The 23,134-nt window shown below is 43.5% G+C and overlaps 1 protein-coding gene across 8 annotated transcripts in view; it reads right to left on the reverse strand.

Moving 5' to 3' along the window:
• Window positions 1-23,134, reverse strand: part of MPP7 (membrane palmitoylated protein 7) — a 265,984-nt gene that overhangs the window by 73,558 nt on the left and 169,292 nt on the right. For all 8 annotated transcript variants that reach the window (XM_021064727.1, XM_021064733.1, XM_021064732.1 and 5 more), the window contains exons 6-11: window positions 19,197-19,328; window positions 8,050-8,131; window positions 6,373-6,458; window positions 2,257-2,331; window positions 1,826-2,022; window positions 978-1,042 (exon numbers count right to left, since the gene is read on the reverse strand). In XM_021064727.1, the coding sequence (XP_020920386.1) occupies window positions 978-1,042; window positions 1,826-2,022; window positions 2,257-2,331; window positions 6,373-6,458; window positions 8,050-8,131; window positions 19,197-19,328 (637 nt within the window). The remainder of the gene's footprint in view (window positions 1-977; window positions 1,043-1,825; window positions 2,023-2,256; window positions 2,332-6,372; window positions 6,459-8,049; window positions 8,132-19,196; window positions 19,329-23,134) is intronic.

Genomic DNA, 23,134 nt, shown 5'->3' on the forward strand with positions numbered 1-23,134 from the left:
AGAGTAGTAGTTATTCATTTTCTTCTTAAAGAGTGAGTCAGGCGTTTATTATAAACAACCCCAAACACCTCTTTCTTCAAAAAGGATCCACATTAATGTGCTTGGGCTGTGGGATGGGAATCCTGTGAAATCAGATTGTTATGATCACTATACAACTACAGATGTGATAAATTCATTTGAGTAATAAAAAAAAAAAAAGGATCCACTTTACTATTCCCATCATGAATTTCTTTTCTTTTCTTTCTTTCTTTTTTTTTTTTTTTTCCCTGCATTTTAGGGCCGAACTGGTGGCATATGGACCTATCACGAATTTTCCAGTGATTGGTTCTTGCAACATGATGATCAAAAAGCTCTCAGTTGAGAGGACCTGTCCTACCACAAACACCTCCTTTGATAGTCAAAGATCAGGGAGTTCCCATCATGGCTCAGCAGTTATCAAACCCGCTTAGCATCCATGAGGATGTGGGTTCAATCCCTGGCCTTGCTCAGTGGGTTAAGGAGCCAGTGTTGCCGTGAGCTGTGGTGTAGGTCACAGACTCGGCTCAGATCCCAAGTTGCTGCGGCTGTAGCAGAGACTGGCAGCTTAAACTTCGATTCCATCCCTGGTCTGGGAACCTCCATATGCCGCGGGGGCAGCCCTAAAAAAAAAAAAAAAAATACTCAAAGATCAGGAGTTGCCCTTGTGGCTCAGTGGTAATGAACCAGACTAGCATCCATGAGGATGGGTTCGATACCTGGTCTCGTTCAGTGGATTAAGGACCTGGCATTGCCATGAGCTTTGGTGTGGTGCGCAGATTTGGCTTGGATCTGGCATTGCTGTGGCTATGGTGTGGGCCAGCAGCTGCAGCTCTGATTCCACTCCTACCCTGGGAACTTCCATATGCCTCGGTGTGGACTTGAAAAGCAAGGGGTAAGGGGGGAGGTCAAAGGTCAATAGCAAGAGTTAGTTACTCCACGTTCTTGATGAACAAACTTACATGATTTCCTGTTGGGAACCTTCAGGGGCTGGACTAAGATTTCTGGTCGTCTCAGAGCCAGTCTCCTGGGGGAAAAGAGGTCAATACACCTATCAATTTTCAGTACAGATCCAAGATTAATATAAGGCCAGAAAATTAAAAGCCTCAAGGAAAAATATGGTACGTTGGAGGAAAAAAATGAATACAATGCAATCCACTCGAATTAAGAAATAAATCCTCTCGATTTTTTAGACATTCTCCCCATTTCGAAATCATTCTTCTTCTTTTTTTTTTTTTTTTTTTTTTTCTTTCCATCTCTCACATCAATACAGTTTTAGGAGTTCCCGTTGTAGCTCAGTGGGTAACGAACCCAACTAGTATCCAGGAGGATGTGGGTTCGATTCCTGGCCTTGCTCAGTGGGTTAAGGAGCCAGGGTTGCCAGGAGCTGCGCTGTAGGTCACAGACCCAGCTCAGATCCTGCATTGCTGTGGCTATAGTGTAGCTCAGCAGCTGCAGCTCCAACTGGACCCCTAGCCTGGGAGCTTCCATATGCTGTGGGGGTGGCCCTAAATAGCAAAAAAAAAAAAAAAAAAAAAAAAAAAAAAAAAAAAAAAATTACAGTTTCAGATATTAATGTTCTGTTTTCCATTTGCTTCATAAGAAAAAAACGAACATGACCTGGTACTGTCCTATTATTTTTGGTCACTGTTCATACTTAGTTAGACAAAACAGAAATCCAAACCTGAGGGAAAAGGGATTCTCAGGCGAGGTTTTAGTGCTTATTTTATCTCAGCTGTGCTGGGATGAGATTCTGCAGAGAACAAAAGGTCAGCTGAATCGAGGCCGCTCTCCGGAGCCGTCTGCTCACCTTTCCTGGAAGTGTTTGGAGGGGATCAGGCCGGCCCTAGGGTTGGCGTCACCTTCATGCTTCGCCTGCCACCACGTTGCATCATCTTGGCTCACAATCTGAAGGATCTCTCCCCTTTTGAAAGAAAGCCCAGCTTCCTTACATGGGATGGCTTTATCCTCATAGGGGTCATAGTCAAAGAGGGCTTTGAGAAACATCTGGAAGAAAGTTCCGTGGAAGAGGAAGAAATAGGAAAAAGCAATGTGAAACAGCCAACATTCTTCTAACTCCGATGTAGGAAAAAACAAAAATCATTATACAATAAAGGGGAGAAAATTTTTTGTAACAGAATATTAAAATAAGCTTCTTGTGACAAAGAGGATATGTATTAAATGAAAAAAACATTAGCCCCCCCTCCACAAAAAAAAAAAAGTTTTTTAAGGAGTAATTACCTTGCCTTCCTTAGCCGGTGTCTCCTCTTTGATGCTGGGTATAATCTTAAATGTAATTGCTCCCTGAGACTGGGCCTGATGGCAGTGGGGACAAAGAGTTATGAGAAAACTTGGAGAGCCAAGGAGAAAGAAGGCAAAATAGGTAAAAGCGAAATGGTTCTGAAAATTTCCAAGCTCAGGGTTTCTACTCTTAGAACAAACCGAGGAAACTATTTTTGTAGAAATTCCTGTAACGTGAGAAAGCGCCAAAGTTTGTTAAGTAAGTTAAAAAACATGAGCCACTAAGCCCGCTTTACCTCCCGTGCACTTTAAAAATGCCAATGAGTGTGTTACCCTCAGTGCTGAGTTATTTCAAAACAGACTCAAAATATGGGCACGGTCCCTGACCCAGGCAGTGTTAAATCGCAAGAGCAGAGATCGTGTGCAAGGTTCAGACTGTGACATTTAAGCAACCACCTTTTCTGGGACAAAATACCTATAATGGCCAGTGATGTGGTTCTAAACACATGGTTCAATGAGTTGCAACGCTCATCAGAAAAAAATAATGAAGGACACCCATCTCTATTATTATATCCTGGTTGGTGAGTCAAGTACCAAACGGAGTAGAATAATTAAAGGGTGAAAAAAATGGTCTGTTCTCAATTAATCAAACCAACCAACGAGACCTATAATTCTTCACGGACTACCTCAGACAAGAGTAGGTCTTCCGGGAGTTCCCGCTGTGGCTCAGTGGTAATGAACCCAACGAGTACCCAGGAGGATGCAGGTTTGATCCCTGGCCTTGCTCAGTGGGTTAAGGATCCAGCACTGCCGTGATGTAGGTTGTGGTCACAGCTCAGGTCCCGAATTGCTGTGGCTGTGGTGTAAGCTGGCAGCTGCAGCTCCGATCTGACCCCTAGCCTGGGAACTTCCATATGTTACAGGGACAGCACTAAAAAGCAAAAAAAATAAATAAATAAATAAAAAATAAAAACGAGCAGGGTTTCCTAACAAGGTCCTAGTGTACAGGAAAACTATAGTCACTATCTTATAATAATCTATATGGGAAAAGAATCTGAAAAAGAATGGATATCTATATATGTACAATATATATGTATAACTGAATCATTTTGCTGTACACCTGAAACTAATATAACATTGTAAATCAACTCTACTCCAATTTAAAAAAAAAATTTTTTTTTAAGAGAGGAGGTCTTCCTTTAACAACATTCTTAGGTCATTCTCTTTCTTTTCAGCATTTGTCATAAACATATTTCTATTATTTTTCACACAATTATTTCTTAGGGTCTGTAATCCCCTTAAATTGTAAGCTCTGTGAAGCAATAAATATATAACGAATATTTAAGAGGAATGAGGTCTAGAAAAAAAGAAGATGGAGAGACAAGCAGAGAGGGAGGGAAGGATGCAATGGAGGGGGTGTGGGAAACAGGTGGGCTCACTATCAGGTGCTGGTAAACGGGGTGGGGTAGGGGGGACTCCATTCTGCTAAAAAGCCCCTGTTGGTATTGTTCACCAGTTTCCATGGTGTGAATACTCCCACCACAGCCAATTTCCAGCCAGTTATTGGCACAAAGTTGCTGAATGCCAAGGTGGGAAAAACTACAGAGTCAGCTTCAGCCAGCCTGGGAAAGCAGCCTCAGTATAGCCCAGAATCTCGAAAAATGGGGGTTGAATGGTATCAGCATCAGAATTTTAGAAAGGAGTGACTTCAAAATGTTAACATCATTGTTACTGCTTATCAGAGAAGTAACTCACAAATCTTATTAAAAATGCAAAAAACACTAACTTGCATAGGTAGAAAGAAAGCAAAGCCTTCTCTATAACCCCTTCCCATTCTTCTAGTTCATGTGTGTGCATGTGTGTTTTTTTTTTCTTTGCAATGGCTGCACCTGTGGCAAGTTCCCGGGCTAGGGGTCAAATCGGAGCTGCACCTGAAGCCTAAGTCACAGCCCCAGCAATACTGGATCTGAGTCACATCTGTGACCTACACTGCAACTTGCAGCAACGCTGGATCCCTAACCCACTGAGCGAGGCCAGGGATCGAACCCACATCCTCTGTGAACACTGTGTCAGGTTCTTAACCTGCTGAACCACAACGGGAAATCCTGTGTGTGTATTTTAATGCATGTACAGCCCTTAGACGGGGATCATTAAGGGCTCATCAGTGGAAGCAATTACAAGAATTACTATTATTAAGTCATGCAGGTCTATCTGCTATTGTGAATGCTTCACAGTAATCCATCATGTGGACGAGCAATTTAGTCCATCAATGTAACCTTCTTGATAATTTCTACATATTTATACACATTTGCCCAATTACTTCCTTAGGGTTAATTTGCAGCAGTTGAATTTCTTGATTAAGGGGTACACACATTAAAAATGGCTGTTTCAGATGGTCACCTCAAAAGGTTCTAGTATTTATCCTACCAACCAAAGCATATAAACATATCTATTTCCTTATAATCTGGCTAACTCTAGGTGCTATTAAGCTTTTAAAGAACCTCCAAGCCAGTATTTTTCGGATGTCATGTTTTCTTTTGTAAACTGTCTGTACAAATGCTTTGCTGATGTTTCTGCAATTGTTTCCTTAATGTTCTTTACGAACTCTCTCTATATATTAAAACATGTGCCTTCAGTCCTAGAAGTTGAAAATTTTTGCCTATAATCTCATTTGTCTTTAAGATTTTATGTACAGCATTTTTCTGCAGAAAAGTTTCCAATTCTTGTAGTCACACGAGTTATTTTTCTATGGGAATATGAAATCAAGGTTAAAAACATCTTTCTCTACCTTTTATGATTTTAATTGGGGGGTTTATTTTTGTGCGAGTTGTACAATAAGGACTATTTTTTGCTAACTGAATAATCAGTATCATGCCACTTATGAAATGATTACCTTGTTTTCACACCAATTTAAGATGCCATCTGAGGAGTGCCTCTTGTGGCTCAATGGGTTAAGAACCTGACATAGTCTCTGTGAGGATGTGGGTTTGATCCCTGGCCTCACTCAATAGGTTAAGGATCCAGTGTTGCCACAGGCTGTGGCACAGGCCTCAGCGGCAGCTCCAATTCAACCCCAGCCCTGGTAACGTCATATGCCGTAGATGTGGCCCTAAAAAGAAACAAAAATTAAAATGCCATCTTAATCATATACTCAATTTTTATATATACAGAGGTCTGTTTTGAGATATGAAACTGTTTAGGTCAATAATGTTTTCATATGCAACAGGGACAGTCTTACACATGAACTGGAGAATTAATACTGCAAAGGCCTGTAATAATTTCACTGCATTTCGGATTCACAAGACAACTTAGTTTGTTTCACCATTTTATACGTAGGAAGCACAGCCTCCGAAGATGAATGCATCACCATAGAGCAGAGAAGGTACCGTCTATCAAGTACCTAATTTGGTTTTTTGGGGTTTTTTTTTGTCTTTTTGCCATTTTTTTGGGCCGCTCCCACGACATACGGAGGTTCCCAGGCTAGGGGTCCAATCAGAGCTGTAGCCACGGGCCTATGCCAGAGCCACAGCAACTCAGGATCCGAGCCACGTCTGCGACCTACACCACAGCTCACGGCAACGCCGGATCCTTAACCCACTGAGCAAGACCAGGGATCGAACCCGCAACCTCATGGTTCCTAGTCGGATTCGTTAACCACTGAGCCACAACGGGAACTCCTCAAGCACCTAATTTGGGACCGGCCCTGTTACACACACTTTACCTACATTACCCCATTTAATCCTCACAAGGCTCCAGTGAAAGACCTACCAATTCTTATTCTCATGCTGTAAATGCAAACAGGGAGGCAATTAAAAGATTAAGGTGTTTTTCCAAAGACATAGCAGATTAAGCCATGGAGCTGGCGTCCAAAGCTTGGACTACTAAATCCAAATCCTGTGTTCATAACTAAATCTGAAATACAGCGGTTCAACTTCATTTTCACTGCAATGTGTTGGGGGCGGGGGGATACCTGCAGCATGTATATGTTCCTGGGCCAGGGATCAAACCTATGCCACAGCAGTGACCGGAGCCACTGCAGTGTCAATGCTGGATCCTTAACAGCTGGGTCACCAAGGAATTCCTTCATGGCAATTTTTAAGGAAGTTATCAGCTTACCAAAATCTGAATTATTTCCTCGGGCCTTTTATCCTCCACAGGTATCCCATTCACTTCCCTAAGTTCATCGCCGACGTGAATAAGACCTGAGAAACAGCAAATTCAGAAAATAAGCAGGGTTACCTCCAAGAAAAGCTCTGGTTTGCAACTGTGTCCATACTTAAAGCACCATCTGGTCCCCTTAATGGATTTCAGGGTAGGAAGGAGATCTTCACACTTGTCAGGTTTCAGACGCCCAAACCTCCACAGAACAATGCATCAAAGATCACAACATCACAGCGCTGGCAAAGGAGCCAGAGCAGCAGCTTGGTCTCCGTCTAGAAATGCACATGACTTTCATCCTATAAATATGTTTTTAAAAGGCTGCACGCTTTGACTAGTACTTTTAAAATCAGAAACACTGAAACCAGGCTTAATATAACTCTGGAAGCCCATATCAGCAAAGGCTGTAACGTGGAACTTAAATGGTTTCCCACATTTTAACATAGAGAAAAATTTCTTTTTCTTTTCTTTGTAGGGGCACACCCGCAACATATGGAAGATCCCAGGCGAGGGGTCAAATTGGAGCAGCAGCTGCTGGCCTACACCATAGGCACAGTAACGCTGGATCCAAGCTGTATCTGTGTGACCTACACCACAGCTCATGGCAATGCCAGATCCTTAACCCACTGAGCAAGGCCGAGGATCGAACCTGCGTCCTCATGTGTATTAGTTGGGTTTGTTACTGCTGAGTCACAACGGGACCTCTGAACACAAAGAAAAATATCTTATTACTTGCGCTATATTCTATCAAAAGACTGTTATCCTCTTGGTCATAGATTGGAAATGTTACCTATAAAATCCATATGACTTGTCTATACCGACTCACATTTAAAATCTTACCACTTCTTTTTTTTCTTTTTTTTTTTGTGTGTCTTTTTTTGTCTTTTTAGGGCCGCACTCGTGGCACATGCAGGTTCCCAGGTTAGGAGTCTAATCGGAGCTGTAGCTGCTGACCTACACCACAGCCACAGCAATGCTGGATCTGAGCCACGTCTGCAACCCACAGCACAGCTCATGGCAACACCAGATCACTGACCCACCAAGCAAGGCCAGGGATCGAACCCGAGTCCTCATGGATGCTAGTCGGGTTCATTAACCACTGAGCCACGACAGGGACTCCCTAAACTCTTACCACTTCTAATGAACCCGACTAGTATCCATGAGGATCCAAGTTCCATCCCTGGCCTCCCACAGTGGGTTAAGGATCTGGCATTGCCATGAGCTGTGGTGTAGGTAGCAGACGCAGCTCAGATCTTGCACTGCTGTGGTTGTGGTGTAGGCTGGCAGCTGTAGCTCTGCCATGGGACTGCCTCTAAAAAGCAAAAATAAAATATAAAATAAAATAAAATAACTCTTGGAGTTCCTGTTGTGGCGCAGTGGTTAACAAATCTGACTAGGAACCATGAAGTTTCGGGTTCGATCCCTGGCCTTGCTCAGTAGGTTAAGGATCCGGCGTTGCTGTGAGCTGTGGTGTAGGTCACAGACTCAGCTCAGATCCTGTGTTGCTGTGGCTGTGGTGTAGGCCAGCGGCTACAGCTCCAATTCGTCCCCTAGCCTGGGAAGCTCCATATGCTGCAGGGAGTGGCCCAAGAAATGGCAAAAAGACAAAAAAATACAAAAAATAAAAACTCTTACCACTTCTGTCTGCAGCTCCTCCTCTCATAATTCTGGCCACCACGATGGCCCCAGTCTGCTCGTCTTTCTTAATGGTAGCTCCCTTTTAAGAAAAAAAATATATAGTATTGGTGGGTAAATGTGTGTATTGGGTGGTAGAAAAGGCGGCAGGCATAAGGACATTCATCAGGAAAAAGTGAAAACAGCTACAAAATAAAACCCACGGAAGTGAGGAGGCAAGAGCAATAGCCATCAGGCCACGAGCCTCACAAACACTTATTACTAGAGAGAAAATTGTCCACCATATCTGTCATCTATGATTTGGGGCACGATTCAAAGATTTTTGACAAACTCTCATCTCTTCAATACTATGGAAAGTACAAAATAGCCTCTTTTCATTATAATACACTCTCTTTGAATACTATTTGTTTTCACCCTTTTACAGTAGTTCCTCATTTCACTTTATAAGACTCCGTGGGAAGGCAGAATATATAGAGAAGGTTAAGTGAACAGAAAATGATATAAACTAGAAAACTAAAACCCAGATCACCTGACTTTCCATTAGTGACCCTTCGATTACATTATTTTAGTACAGAAACTTGGCAATGTTAACCAAGAAAATGAAAAAAAAAAAGCTGTTACTCCAAGGTTTTTATGGACATGGATTGTACCTCGTGCAAACAGAACTGACTTTCTGGCATGAGGTTAGGAAACAATTTCAAAAGGAATCCAGACATTCTTAATTTATGGATGTTCAGCAGCAAATTAACTGAGCGGTCTCCGTCAGGATATCAGGTACAGGAGTTCCCATCGTGGCTCAGCGGTTAACGAATCTGACTAGTATCCATGGGACGCAGGTTCAATCCCTGGCCTTGCTCAGTGGGTTAAGGATCTGGCATTGCCCTGAGCTGTGGTGGAGGTCGAAGATGCGGCTCAGATCCTGTGTGGATGTGGCTGTGGCGCAGGCCAGCAGCTACAGCTCTGATTCCACCCCTAGCCTGGGAACCTCCACATGCCGTGGGTGCGGCCCTGAAAAAACAAAACAAAACAAAAAGAATATCAAGGCGCAAATGGTTACTTTGAATGCCTTTTGTGACTTTTCTTCCAAGAACCTGGCCATGGTTTAGAAAAGCCAGCCCCATCACATCATGTGGCAGAAGAGATGCACGTTAGGTGGTGGCAGAATTCACCCCCCAAAAGATGGAATTTCTCTCACATTTGTCAATAAATATATTTACAGTATTGAAAAATAGATACGGAAACAAAATTAGGACTCCATTTGTAGTCAGTGTTTTATGTATGATATTTTACTTTATATATGACAGTATCAAATACATATCTAATGACAGCAAAAAAACAGGGGGATTGACTGTGTGGCATTTCTCATCACTTAGGCATCCATTCAAGGCCAAAGACATGAATGAGTACCTCTCCGTGGTCATGAAACTCAGACCCACCAACTACTCTTATTTTCTGCTTTGAAACTGGGAACTTGGAACCAAGATAGCTGGAAATGTAATACGACTAATTACATGATTAGATCAACTTTCACTTTCGTTAACAATGTGTCTTGGAGTTCCCATCATGGCTCAGTGGAAACCAATCAAGACTAGCATCCACGAGGACTCAGGTTTGATCCTTGCCTCGATCAGTGGGTTAAGGATACTGCGTTATCATGAGCTGTGGTGTAGGTCGCAGCTGTGGCTCAAATCTGGCATTGGCTGTGGCTGTGGTGTAGGCCAGCAGCTACAGCTCTGCTTTGGCCCCTCACCTGGAAACCTCCATGTGATGGGGAAGCAGCGCTAGAAAGACCAAAAAAAAAAAAAAAAAATGTGTCTCAAACTTTCCCACCAAAGTGGGCCTAATGGAAGAAGGATCTAGTAATCTCATTTATGATTACTTATCAGATTTTAATAGATGAAGAATTGAATCCCAAATGGCTATAATGTGTCTAAGATCAGACAACTAGGAAGCAGTAAAGTCAGGACTTGTCTAAGGCAGGCTGATCAGAACTACCGTTTGCAACCTTAGTTATCATTCCATACTGTTTACCGCAATATCCTTCTATACCCTCCATTCATAAGCTTATAAATGCATTACTTCTGTGGTAACTCGTCTCCATGATACAGACCATCAGTTCTTCCCTCTTTGCCATATTCCCCCGTCGGGTGGTGAGAATGGTTCTGGGGCAACTAAGGCTACGAGATACCTGAGCCTCCTAAAACACCTGCCTTGTGGGAAGCCAGCCACCATGTAAGAAACCATAAGGACAGCCATGCCATGAAGAAGCCCAAGCCAGCCATGGGAGATGCCACTTGTTAGAAGAGGAGCCTGAAGGCCCCCAACTCCCCAACCTTCCCAGCCCAGGCATCAGTCATGGGGAAGAGAAAACCCTCAGACTCTAGTCTTGGCCACTGTCTACCTACCTATGGGACTTCAAGGCCACTCCAAGGAGACTGAACTCAAAGCCTCTGGACAAGACAAGAATCACCAGACCCTTATCATCCCCCTGCCATCTCACTGTAATGCCCCTCCCCCACCTTGAGCAACCTGTTCCCACTCCTCCCTGGCCCCCTACCAGGAAAGGTATGTGGCCCATTCCTCACCCACCCCTATAGGGGTCTAATAGGCCCCAACCAACCAGCAAGTGTATTGTAAGACCCTTTTCTCCCCAACCAATCAGCAGGTCAGCAGGTGTATCGTTAGCCCTCTCCTCTCTCCCTGGGCTATAAAAATAGACATGACCATGGCTCTTCTTGATTATCAGGAAGTCATCCCGCTGTACGAGCAGCATTTCTAAACTCAATAAACTCTCTTTTTTCTTTTTGTCTTTTTAGGGCTGTACCCGAGGCAACATGGAGGTTCCCAAGCTAGGAATGGAATCGGAACTGTAGCTGCTGGCCTAGGCCACAGCCACAGAAACATCAAACCCGCTGCATCTTCAACCTACACCACAACTAATGGCAATGCCAGATCCTTAACCCACTGAACAAGGCCAGAGATTGAACCTGCATCCCCAAGGATGCTAGTCAGATTCGTTTCCGCTGAGCCACAATGGGAACTCCAATAAACTCTTCTTTAAACTCTTCTTTCTCTTCATCTTGCCATGTCGGAAAATTCTTTTTCTGACCCTCAGGCCTGGACCATGACACTACATACAAGGGACTCTAAGGAGCCTTGCCAACCTCCAAAATTGTGAGGGGTAATAATGTATTATTGTCTGAGCTACAAAATTGGGGTGGGGGGTTTAAAAACAGAATTAGGGAACTGAGAGAAATCTCTTGCTCCACTACGGACTGTAGTGTTTGTCAGGATGGAACCACCCAGTCTGCCGTGCTCAGTACTGGCCCCTCGGATTTATGCAGTGGTTCAGTGAAGTCAACAAACATTTATTGAGACCCTACTATGTGCCAGCCTCTGGTCTAAGGGCTTCTGATACCTTGGTGAAAGAAAAAACCCAAATGTGTCTTCCCCTCATGGAGCTTATATTCTCACAAGGGAGACAGACAACACACAGAAGGTGGAACAATGAAATCTTTGCTACGTATGGTAGAAGGTGGAAAACACGATAGGCACCTGAAGGGGACAGGCAGGGAGAAGTCAGATGAGATGTAAGGAGGTGGGTCTCCGTGCAAAGCTGGCATCTGAGCAAGGAAGACTGGAAGGAAGATTAAGAAGGAGGCAAAAGCTTCAAAGTTACAACCTAAGTGGTTTGTCAAGAATTAGGATGGGAGTTCCCACTGTGGCTCAGCAACTTAAGAACCTGACCAGGATTCACGAGGATGTGGATTCAATCTCTAGCCTCATTCTGCGAGTTAAAGATCCTATGTTGCCAGAGCTGTGGTGTAGGTTAAAGGGCATATAGATGCTGCTCAGATCTGGTGTGGCTGTGGCTGTGGCTGTGGCATAGGTCACAGCTGCAGCTCCAATTCGACCCCTAGCCTGGAAACTTCCATATGCTGCAGGTGTGGCCTTTGAAGGAAACAAAAAAAATATTTATTTATTTATTTAAAAAAAGAGGAGTTCCTGTTGTGGCTAAGCAGTAATGAACCTGACTAGGATTCATGAGGATGTGGGTTCCACCTCTGGTCTTGCTCAGCGGGTTAAGGATCTGGCGGTGCCGTGACCTGTGGCGTAGGTCGAAGATGCAGCTTGGATCTGTCATTGCTGTGGCTGTGGTGTAGGCCAGCAGCTATAGCTCTGATTCAACCTATAGCCTGGAAACTTCCACATGCCATGGGTGTGGCCAAAAAAGCAAAAAAAAAAAAAAAAAACCAAAAGGAGTTCTCTTCTAGCACAGTGGGTTAAGGATCCAGTGCTGTCACTACAGAGGCTTGGGTTGCTGCTGTGGTTCAGGTTGGATCCCTGGCTGGGAACTTCCACAAGCTGCGGGCATAGCCAAAAAACAACAACAACAAAAAAAGACTCAAAGAAAGGTTCAGAAGAGGAACTGACCCTGGAAGCCACTGACACACGAGTAGCTTTTTTTTTTTTTAATTTTATTACAGTTGATTTACAACATTCCATCAATTTCTGCTGTACAGCAAAATGACCCAGTTATACATATATATACATTCTTTTTCTCACATTATCCTCCATCATGTTCCATCACATGTGATTGGATAGAGTTCCCTGTGCTGTACAGCAGGATCTCATTACTTATCCACTCCAAATATAATAGTTTGCATCTACTAACCCTAACAAATGGCTTTTAAAGCCAAGGGCTGGAAGAAATCATTTCCAGAAGATGCAGAGAAAAAAAAAAAAAAAACACTCCAGCACTTAGAGGATCTATTATAGACCCGGATATGTATTTACATATAAATACAGATGGGGACCCTGAAATAGACATGCTTACTGTGTGCTGATTCTACTCGCCTGGAGGGTAAACTGGGGACCTGGGAAACAATCTTCGACCTGAACTAGCACTTGACTCAGTCTTTTTGATCCCTTCATTCTTGATGATTTTCTATTTCCATACTCTTATTATCACAATTCCTTGCTGAATTCCTAGTGCAATGTACTTGCATGAAAGTAAGATCAAAACACAATAAAACAGAGCATGTTAACACTGCAAGAGAGTCCATGTTCTAATGGCTTACTCTGAAAATGCAGAATCTGTTTCTCACATATTTTCTTATATAACAGCTTTAGATTTATTTTATGTGATTTTTTTTTTTTTTTTTTTTTTTGCTTTATGGGCCGCATGTGCTGCATAGGGCAGAGTTCCTAGGCTAGGGGTCCAATGAGACCTATAGCTGCCAGCCTACACCATTGCCGCAGCAAAGCAAGATCTGAGACCTGTCTGAGACCCCTACAACACAGCTCACGGCAACGCCAGATCCTTAACCCCCTGATTGAAGCCAGGGATCAAACCCACATCCTCGTGGATACTAGGGGGGTTCGTTACCGCTGAGCCACTGAGACTATGGAACGGGAACTCCATATTCTGTGTGATATTGAGGACAAACAGAGTATAAAGAACTTTAGCTTAGATTGAGAAATTGACATTCTGGTTAATGGTTTAGGAATGAGATCTGCTACAACTGGGCCATCATGGTCTCCCCAGTAAAAATTGCAACACTGCCTTTCCAACAACACTGCCAACACCGTAAGTCCTCCTTAAACAGGTGGCCCAGTCGACCTCAGGTTGGAAGCAAGTGTCTTCAAGGATGCTCTACCAAAATTTGGCATCAAGAAGACCTGAGACCTGTCTGACAATCTAGATTCCCAAGCCCCACCTGTGATGTGGACTCTTGGGGCTAGAAGCCCAGATGTCTGCATTTTAAGGAAGCATCTCCAGTAATTCCAATAATACCAAAGTTTGAGAACCACTGCCCTAAAAAACGTCAAAGGAACACCCGTGCAAGAAACACTGAAAATGTTGGATCATCATCCACGAACTAATAGAATTTCCTCCTCTTACGCTTGTCTAACAATTAATCTTTTGTTTTTGTTTTGCACAGCCGCACCTGCGGCATATGGAAGTTCCCGGGCTAGGAGTCCAATCAGAGCTGTAGCCACTGGCTTACACCACAGCCACAGCCTCGCCAGATCCTAACTGCCTCTGTGACCTATGATGCAGGTTGCAGCAATGCCGGATCTTTAATCCACTGAGCCAGGCAGGGATCGAACCTGCATCCTCACGGATACTGTGTTGAGTTCTTAACCCGTTGAGTCACATCACAAACTTCTAAAAATTAATCTTCTGGATAAAACAGATATAAATTGCTCCAAACTCACAAGGGAGGGAAAACGCTCCATTCTTGCATCCTGACCAGTGTTCTTCTCTCCCCTTCTCTCAGGACTTTTATCCATTCCCTTCCCTCAAACTATCAGCCCTTCTCCTTTCCATTCGCAAATACCTACGTGATCTTTTCACTGCCTCTTCCCCCAGGAAACCATTCTCTCCTTAAAGCTAGAGCTACCTTAAACTTTATACCTTATCATTCTAAGCAGTTATATAATGCCTGCATAATGCAAAGAACTTAAAAGGCATTTAGAATACATTAGATGTCAGGTGATATTCAAAACACTCCCAAAGAGACTCATCTGCTGATTTTTCTTTTCTTTTCTTTTTTTTTTTTTTTTGGTCTTTTAAGGGCTGCACTCACAGCATATGAAGATTCCCAGACTAGGGGTTGAATCGGAGCTGTAGCTGGCCACAGCCACAGCCACAGCCACATGGGATCCAAGCCAAATCTGCAACCTACACTACAGCTCACAGCAACACCGGATCCTTAACCCACTGAGTGAGGCCAGGGATCAAAGCCATGTCTTCATGGATGCTAGTCGGGTTCGTTAAGCACTGAGCCACAACGGGAACTCCCTGATTCTTTTTTTTTTTTTTAATTAGAGTTGATTTACAATGTTCTGTCCATTTCTGCTCTACAGCAAAGTCCTAGATATACACATATTCTTTTTCTCATATTATCCTCCATCATGTTCCACGGCAAGTGACTAGATATTGTTCCCTGTGTCTGATTTTCTGATAAGAGGCCTGCCTGCAGCTGAGCTGTTCAGTGACTTGCTCTAGTGAAGATACAGAGCAAATAAGTGGCACCACAAAACCTCCCACCGAGGTTACCTAATGCACGCCTGGTGTTTATTTCAGCTCATTATACCTAGTCTGACAACAGAATTACATTCTTAAATAACACTCACTGATAACCTAACCCTTTGATTGCTAAATCTGTTTTTTGGTTTTTTGGGCCACACCTGTGTCACATGAAAGTTCTCAGGCCAGAGATCAAATTCGCACCACAGCAGTGACCAGAGCCACAGCAGTGACAACGCCCGATGCTTAATCTACTGCACCGTAAGGGAACTCCTGATTGCTAAACCTTACATCTCCTCCTGAATCATTTGCCAAACATCTCCTGACTGTCCACTTGCTAGGATTTGTTTTCAGGTTGGCTTCTCTAACATTGCCTATTTCTGAGTCTTATTGCTTGAACTCATTCTCCAAAGATAGTTCAGACTCTTAATTTTCTCTTGGTCTTTGCTTCCTGCTTCCCTTTGGCAGCTGCAGCTTTTCTAATGACCGCCTCAAAATGACAGAGGACAAGTGACAAATATAAAAAATGAAAACGACTTTTCTGGTAGTGCATTTTTTTTAAACTTGAAATTTATTCACCCAATAATCCTACTTCACCTTTACAATAATTGTCAACTCAAGAAAATACACTAATTACACATTTGGGTGGAAAAAAGTTCAAGACAAGTAATTCTCACTTGATTCACATTCCTATGTTACAACGATACTGAATATCTTAATACTTTTTTCAGGAGGCTCAACAAACAATTGTGGGTATTTCTTCACCCCAGTTAGAGGTTCTGTTTTCTATAGGAAGTTTTTATTTATTTTTAATACATCCCCTTGAACAAAAATCACGTAAACTTTGACTAGGAAGGTGAAGAGTCAGTGACTAAAATAATTTTTTAAGTAACATATTGTATTATATTCCAGATATAAGTGATATCATATGGTAATATACAGCAAAAATGAACCTACCTACAGAAGAGAAACAAACTCATGGACTTAGAGATCAGACTTGTGGCTGCCAAGGGGGAAGGGGAGGGAGTGGGATGGGCTGAGAGTTTGGGATTAGTAGATGCAAACTGTTATATTAGGAGTGGATAAGCAATGAGATCGTGCTGTATAGAACAGGAACTATATCTAATCACTTGTGGTGGAACATGATGGAAGATAATGTAGGAAAAAGAATGGATATATGTATATGTATGACTGATTCACTTTGCTGTACAGCAGAAATTGACAGAAAAAATAAAAATCTTAAAAAATAAAGTAACTTAAAAGTACTCAAAATTACTTTGAATTGCATTAAATATAGAAAACTTGGGCGTTCCCTGGTGGCCCAGCATGTCACTGCTGTGGCTCAGGTCACTGCTGTGGTACAGGTTCAGGTTCAATCCCTGGCCTGGGAACTTCTACATGCAGTGGGCACGGTCAAAAAAAAGAAAGAAAGAAAGAAAGAAAACCAAAACCTACAGTTTAAAAAAGTTAACTACATATGTTGGTGAAAAGAAGCTTTTACTAATTCACTTTTTGTTTTTTTGGGTTTTTTTGGCTTTTTAGGACTGTACCCAAGGCATATGGAAGTTCCCAGGCTAGAAGTCGAATTGGAGCTGCAGCTGCCAGCCTATACCACAGGCACAGCAATGTGGGATCCAAGCCATGTGTGTAACCTACACCACAGCTCTACACCATAGCTTACAGCAAGAATAGAACCTCAACACACTGAGCGAGGCCAGGGGTTGAACCCACACTCTCATGGATACCAGTCAGGCTCATTACTGCTAGGCCACAATGGTAACTTCCTACTAATTCACTTTTAAAAAACTAAGAAATAAAGAGAAAAAAAAAGAATTAGTTTCTGTAAGAATGGGCAGATAAGCAGAATGGGAATTATGGATGAAATGAAATGGAACTAAAAATCTTTTTTTTTTTTTCCTGGCCTTACCCTCAGCACATGGAGGTTCCCCAGGCTAGGGACTGAAACTGAGCTGCAGCTGCAGCAATGCTAGATCCTTTAACCCACTGCACCAGGCCAGGTATTGAACCTGCGCCTCTGCATCAACCTGAGCTGCTGCAATCAGATTCTTAACCCACTGTGCCAGAGTGGGAACTGCGAACTAAATTTTCTTTTTTTTTTTTTTCTTTCTTTTTCTTTTTCCAGCCACAACCACAGCGTTTGGAAGTTCCTTGGCTAGGGATTGAATAGAAGCCACAGCTGCAGTCTACACCACAGCCACAGCAACTCAGGATCCTTAACCCACTGAGGGAGGAGGCTAGGTTCTCAGGCTGGGGGTCTAATTGGAGCTGTAGCCACCGGCCTATGCCAGAGCCACAGCAGCGCCAGATGCGAGCTGCGTCTGTGACCTACACCACAGCTCTCAGCAACGCCGGATCCTTAACCCACTGAGGGAGGCCAGGGATCAAACCTGCATCCTCATGGATGCTAGTCAGATTGGTTTCCACTGAGCCACAAAGGGAGGCCAGGGATCAAACCTGCATCCTCATGGATGCTAGTCAGATTGGTTTCCACTGAGCCACAATGGGAACTCCCATGAACCAAAATTTTTAAAAACCCCAAATTAGAGGGGAAGTGGAGAGGAAAATGCTAATAAGTACTTTACGAAGTGGTCAGATTACACCATGAAACCAGAAACGGAACAATTCTGATAAATGCTTATAATATCCCCTGGATATACAAATAATACAGAATGTAGTACAGAAGAAAAAAACTAGTATTGGAAGAAAAAGAGTTGAGTTTGGATCCTGGTTCTATCATTCAATTGCTTTACTGCTTTGAAGATCAGTTTCTTAGGCTGTCAAAATACAAGAATGGCACCACCTCTGAGGATTGAAGAGAACCAGTATGTAAAGTACAGAAACGGTGCCCAGCAGCTATTATCTTATCAACTGCCATTTGCATTGAGAACACAAAAATGTCTTAAATACAATAAATGGGCCACAACACATGGAAAGCCAACTGCTAGATTGTGTATGACGTTTATTTTTCTTTTGAATGTACGTTCATAAAAATACAGATATACGCTGCTGTTAACAAGTGCCCACAAATTCAGTGGCTTGATACAACATAAATATAACACATATTACAGCTCTGGAGGGGAAAAGGCAAAAATGAAAATGACGAGCCAAAATCAAGGGGTCAGCCAGGGCTGCCTTCCTCCTGAAGGATCTAAAAAGGAAACTGGGGAGTTCCCATCGTGGCTCAGTGGAAACCAATCTGACTAGCATCCATGAGGATGCAGGTTTGATCCCTGGCCTCGCTCAGTGGGTTAAGGATCCAGCGTTGCCGTGAGCTGTGGTGTAGGTCACAGACGCAGCTCGCATCTGGCGCTGCTGTGGCTCTGGCATAGGCCGGTGGCTACAGCTCCAATTAGACCCCCAGCCTGGGAACCTCTATATGCAGCGGGTACAGCCCTAAAAAGGACAAAAAAATAAATAAATAAAAATAAAAATGAATGCAATTTATAACCAAAGAATGCCTGTCATTTTATTTGGCTCCAGTTTAATTTTTCTAAATCATATTCTTACAGGTGAATGCTCCATTTATTTGAAAGTTTGAGGACACAGAGGAAGTATACTTTTTTTTTTTTTTTTTTTTTTGTCTTTTTGCCTTTTCTAGGGCCACTTCCCGCGGCATATGGAGGTTCCCAGGCTAGGGGTCTAATCGGAGCTGTAGCCACAGGCCTACACCAGAGCCACAGCAATGCAGGATCCGAGCTGCATCTGCGACCTACACCACAGCTCACAGCAACGCCGGATCCTTAACCCACTGAGCGAGGCCAGGGATTGAACCCTCAACCTCATGGTTCCTTAGTTGGATTCATTAACCACTGTGCCACGATGGGAACTCTGAGGAAGCATACTTTAAAGAGAGGAAGAGGAATTCCCACTGTGGCCCAATGGGATCTAAGCATCTCTGTAGCACCAGGACACGGGTTCGATCCCCAGCCCAGCACAGTGGGTTAAAGGATCCAGCGACATAGGTCACAACTGCAGCTCAGATCTGATTCCTGGCCCAGGGTCTCCAGGAATAAACGGTATGGTCCCATCAGATATGGCTTTATCATGACATCTACTCCTCTCTGAGCACAAGATGTAGACTGGCACTCACCAGTGGTTCTCTGTTTTTGACCAGACGAATGATTTTTACTGAGTCTTCCTCATCATCAATATCTTCAGGCATGGGAGGCAACACCGGATCATAACTCTTCTGAGCCACAGTGTCATGTGCAGACAGCAGCGCCTGTGAAAGTCAAGGTAAAGACGGTAGTCAAATATGACCCACACAGCCCACTATACGGAAAAGCACACCGATGGTGCAAATCCGACACAGCAGTGGCAAGAAGATAACTGCTGGGAAAGGAGCCGCTCATAGATGGGGTATGTGTGGAAGAGCAGAGGCAGGCGTTCCTGTTGTGGCTCAGCGGAAATGAACCTGACTAGTATCCATGAGGATGCAGGTTCGATCCCTGGCCTCGCTCAGTGGATTAAGCATCTGGCATTGCAGTGGCTGTGGCAGCTGCAGCTCTGATTTGACCTCTAGCCTGAGAACTTCCATATGCTGCAAGTGCAGTGCTTAAAAGAAAATAAATAAATAAATAAAATAGCAGAGGCAGCTCTGCTCAGCCGTTAATGGACAAGAACTGGGAGAAAGTACATCTTCTCACCTGGGTGTTCTCTGGCTCATCCTTAGAAAGGTGGCAGTTTGGGGAGGTGGGGGGGGGGGTTACTTGTTAAAAGAAGAGAAAATGAGGCTAGTAGGAATCTGAGAAAACTACTTACATACTTTTCCTTTGCTTCTGTTAGAAGAAAACACAGAAGCAAGTGATCAGCATGACTGACTAGTTTCATACTTTTTATTTCTTGCTTGAGCACATGGCATGTGGAAATTCCTTGGCCTAGAATCAAACCTGCACCACAGCAGTGACCAGAGCCACTAAAGTGACTATGCAGGATCCTTTACTCACTGTGCCCCAAGAGAACCCCACTTTCACTCTTGTTTGCTCACTTTGTTTTTTGGGGTTTTTTTTAGGGCCACACCCATGGCATATGGAAGTTTCCAGGCTAGGGGTTGAAATCGGAGCTGAAGCTGCAGGCCTACACCACAGCCACAGCAACACCAGCTCCAAGCTGCATCTGCGACCTGCACCACAGCTTATGGTGTTGCCAGATCCTTAATCCGCTGAGCAGGGCCAAGGATGGAACCCGTGTCCTCAGGGATACTAGTCGGGTTTGTTATTGCTGAGCCACAAGAGGAACTCCCATCTTCTCACTTTTAAATTATTTTGTGTAATGAGTGAAAAATATATGTGTAAAAGAATAATAGTATTACTAGTCACAACTATTATGATGATAAAACTCCACACAACACTGTCCTATTGTCATTAGAGACCCAAGATAAGAAAAGCACTGGAACGCTTTCATGTCACTACTCTTGGGGGTGACTGGGTCCAGACTTTCAACTGGCAATCACTCCAATCTTATCTTTTTTTTTTTTTGTCTTTTTGCCTTTTTTCTAGGACTGCTTACGTGGCATATGGAGGTTCCCAGGCTAGGGGTTGAATCAGAGCTGTAGCTGCCAGCCTACACCAGAGCCACAGCAATGCGGGATCCGAGCCGCGTCTGCAACCTACACCACAGCTCACGGCAACGCCAGATCCTTAACCCACTGAGCAAGGCCAGGGATGGAACCCGCACCCTCATGGTTCCTAGTCGGATTCGTTAACCACTGCGCCACGACGGGAACTCCTCCAATCTTATCTTGTATGCACTCTCCTCGTCACTCTTGCTCATGGAGGCCTGGCCCAAACACCCAATATACAAGGAGGTTATACTTGGTCTTGCAACACCATCTTCTTGGCCTTCATATATGCTCATCACTTTTAACCACAGTTACATTTTTTTTTTTTCCTTTTTGGCTGTACCCATGGCACATGGAAGTTCCCTGGCCAGGGGTCAAATCTGAGCCATGGTTGTGACCTACACCATAGCTGCAGCAATGCTGGATCCTTTGACCCACTGCACCGGAGCCAAGGATTGAACCCTCGCCACTGCAAAGACAACGGTTAACCTGCTGCAGCACAGCAGGAACCCCATATTTACATTTTTATGTCCATATACTTATTTTTATTTTTAATTTATTATTTTTTTAGGGCTACACCTGTGGCACATGGAAACTTCCAGGCTAGGGGTCAAACAGAAACTGCCTGCCTACACCACAGCCACAGCCACACCATATCCAAGTCTCATCGGAGACCTACACCACAGTTCACAGCAATGCCGGATCCTTCAACCCACTGCGTGGGGACAGGGATCAAACCCGCATCCTCATGGATATCAGTCAGGTTCATTACTGCTGAGCCACAACAGGAACTCCTTATGTGCATATATCTAATATCAGCTATTTATGAAACGGAAGCTCTAAGATGGCAAAGAGATGGTGGCTACTTTTTAATTCAGCTCATCAACAATAACATATATATGGAAAAGTACACAATTCATAAGCATCTAGCATGAAAGTCTTTGAAATGAGTATGTCCACATAAGTACCCCCCAAAAAGAAACACAACATTACCTGCACCCTAGACTCCCCAAGCATGCCCCTTCCTAGTCATCATAGCCTCTATTCTGGGGGAAGATCATAGTTCTGCCTCTATTTAAATACTGCATAAACAGACACGTAAGTAGACAGTCTTTCTTCCCCAGAGACTAAGTTAGTGAGATTTACTGCACTGGGCACTCCGTTGCATGGTCTCTGTACCCACCGTGCCTTTGAGGGACACCGAGGTTGTTTCTGGCTTTTAGCTGTCATAAATGGTGTTGCTGTAAATATGTCATATCTGTTGATGCACAGATACCTAAACTGGGGTTTAGCATACTCAAGGGTAGAATGTCTGGGTTGTTCAACACAGGCAGATCCATGTCCTGTGGTTCAACCGTTTACAGTATTAGTTTAAATGTGGCCATTCTGAGTGTATCATGGTACTTCTTGTGGTTGAAATTTCATTTTTCTTATAACTCTTAATATCTTTTGTGAAATGCCTGTTCAAGATCTTTGCACCTTTTTCTATTCCGGAGGCCTTTTTTCTTCTTGAATTGTAGGAATTTTTTTTTTTTTTTTTTTTTTTAAGGGCTGCACTTTTGGCACATGGAAGTTCCCAGGGTAGGGGTCAAATCGGGGCTGCCGGCCTACACCACAGCCACAGCAACGCCATATTCTAGCCTCATCTGCAACCTACACCACAGTTCACATCCTTAATCCACTGAGTGAGGCCAGGAATCGAACCCACAGTCCTCATGGATACTAGTCAGTTTCATAACCTGCTGAGCCACAATGGGAACTCCCTTAATTTGTAGAAATTCTTTGTGATACACTGTATGCAGGCCTTTTTTTTTTTTACAGCTGCCACAAATACGTTCTTCCATTTGGTAGCTTACTCTTTTTCTTTTTTTTTTTTTTTTTTTTTTGTCTTTTTTTGCCTTTTCTAGGACCACTTCTGTGGCATATGGAGGTTCTTAGCCTAGGGGTCTAATTGGAGCTGTAGGCACTGGCCTACACCACCTCTCAAGACAATGCTGGATCCTAAACCCACTGAGCAAGGCCAGGGATCAAACCCACAACCTCATGGTTCCTAGTTGGATTCCTTAACCACTGAGCCACCACGGGAACTCCTCTTTAACTTTCTTATTAGTTTTTTGTGACCAAAAACGATCCAGATGAATGAGCCCAATAATGTTACTTCCTCTATGATTGGTGCTTTTTTTTTTCCCCAACGAAAGTTTCAAAGGGAAAAGAATGAACATCATCAAGATGATACAATATCTGAAGAGATAATCAATGCAAGTTTTTGATAATTGATGAGAGACAAAATCTGAAGACTCAGGAAGCTCAGTGCATCCTTTAGGAAGCAGGAGCAATGAAAGTAAACCCATGCTTAAGCACACCACAGTGAAACTGTGGAATGCCAGAGGCAGAAAGTAGTGCCCAAAACTGTCAGAGAGAAAAACACAGATCATCAGAAAGCAAAAAACTAATTGAGAACTGACTGA

This window comes from Sus scrofa, chromosome 10 (assembly GCF_000003025.6).
Source record: "Sus scrofa isolate TJ Tabasco breed Duroc chromosome 10, Sscrofa11.1, whole genome shotgun sequence".
NCBI lineage: Eukaryota > Metazoa > Chordata > Mammalia > Artiodactyla > Suidae > Sus > Sus scrofa.